This window comes from Galeopterus variegatus, unplaced genomic scaffold (assembly GCF_000696425.1).
Source record: "Galeopterus variegatus unplaced genomic scaffold, G_variegatus-3.0.2 Scaffold498, whole genome shotgun sequence".
In the NCBI taxonomy this organism is placed as follows: domain Eukaryota; kingdom Metazoa; phylum Chordata; class Mammalia; order Dermoptera; family Cynocephalidae; genus Galeopterus; species Galeopterus variegatus.
Window position 1 is genome coordinate 455549 of NW_007726609.1, and position 733 is coordinate 456281.

Genomic DNA, 733 nt, shown 5'->3' on the forward strand with positions numbered 1-733 from the left:
GGCGGAGGGGGCGCCGAGGGAGGCGACGCGCCGCCCCCGCCCGGCCCCAGCTCCCCAGGCGCGTATACGTCGTCCATGGGCGGGTGGCCCGCGCCGGCCGCGGGGGTCATGCGCTTCTCCTTCTGCCGCCGGTTGCAGAACCAGACGCGCACTACCTCCTTCTCCAGCTGCAGGCTGTCGGCCAGGCCCGTGATCTCGTGCGCCGAGGGCTTGGGGCACTTGAGAAAGTGGCTCTCGAGCGCGCCTTTGACTCCCACCTCGATGGACGTGCGCTTCTTGCGCTTGCGGCCCTGCGCCGCGATCTTGTCCAGGTTGGTGGGGCTGCCGCTGGACGAGTCGGTCTCCTCCAGCCACTTGTTGAGCAGCGGCTTGAGCTTGCACATGTTCTTGAAGCTTAGCTGCAGGGCCTCAAAGCGACAGATCGTGGTCTGCGAGAACACGTTACCGTAGAGCGTGCCCAGCGCCAGCCCCACGTCGGCCTGCGTGAAGCCCAGCTTGATGCGCCGCTGCTTGAACTGCTTGGCGAACTGCTCCAGGTCGTCCGACGTTGGCGTGTCCTCGTCCGAGTGCGGGTCGTGGCTGTTGAGTCCGGGCCCCGCGCCGCCGCCGCCGTGGTGCGGGGGTCCCTGCGCGTGGTGCGGGTGCGGCGGGTGCGGGTGCGCGTGGTGGTGGTGGTGGTGGTGGTGTTCGGCCAGCTCGGGCGTGTCCCCGCGCACCAGCCCCGGGTGCACCA

General features: G+C 70.0%; 1 protein-coding gene across 1 annotated transcript in view; it reads right to left on the reverse strand.

Moving 5' to 3' along the window:
* The window catches only part of POU3F1 (POU class 3 homeobox 1), a 4699-nt gene that overhangs the window by 1865 nt on the left and 2101 nt on the right, over window positions 1–733 (reverse strand). The window contains exon 3 of the mRNA XM_008569450.1: window positions 4–626. Coding sequence (XP_008567672.1) covers window positions 4–626 — 623 coding nt within the window. The remainder of the gene's footprint in view (window positions 1–3; window positions 627–733) is intronic.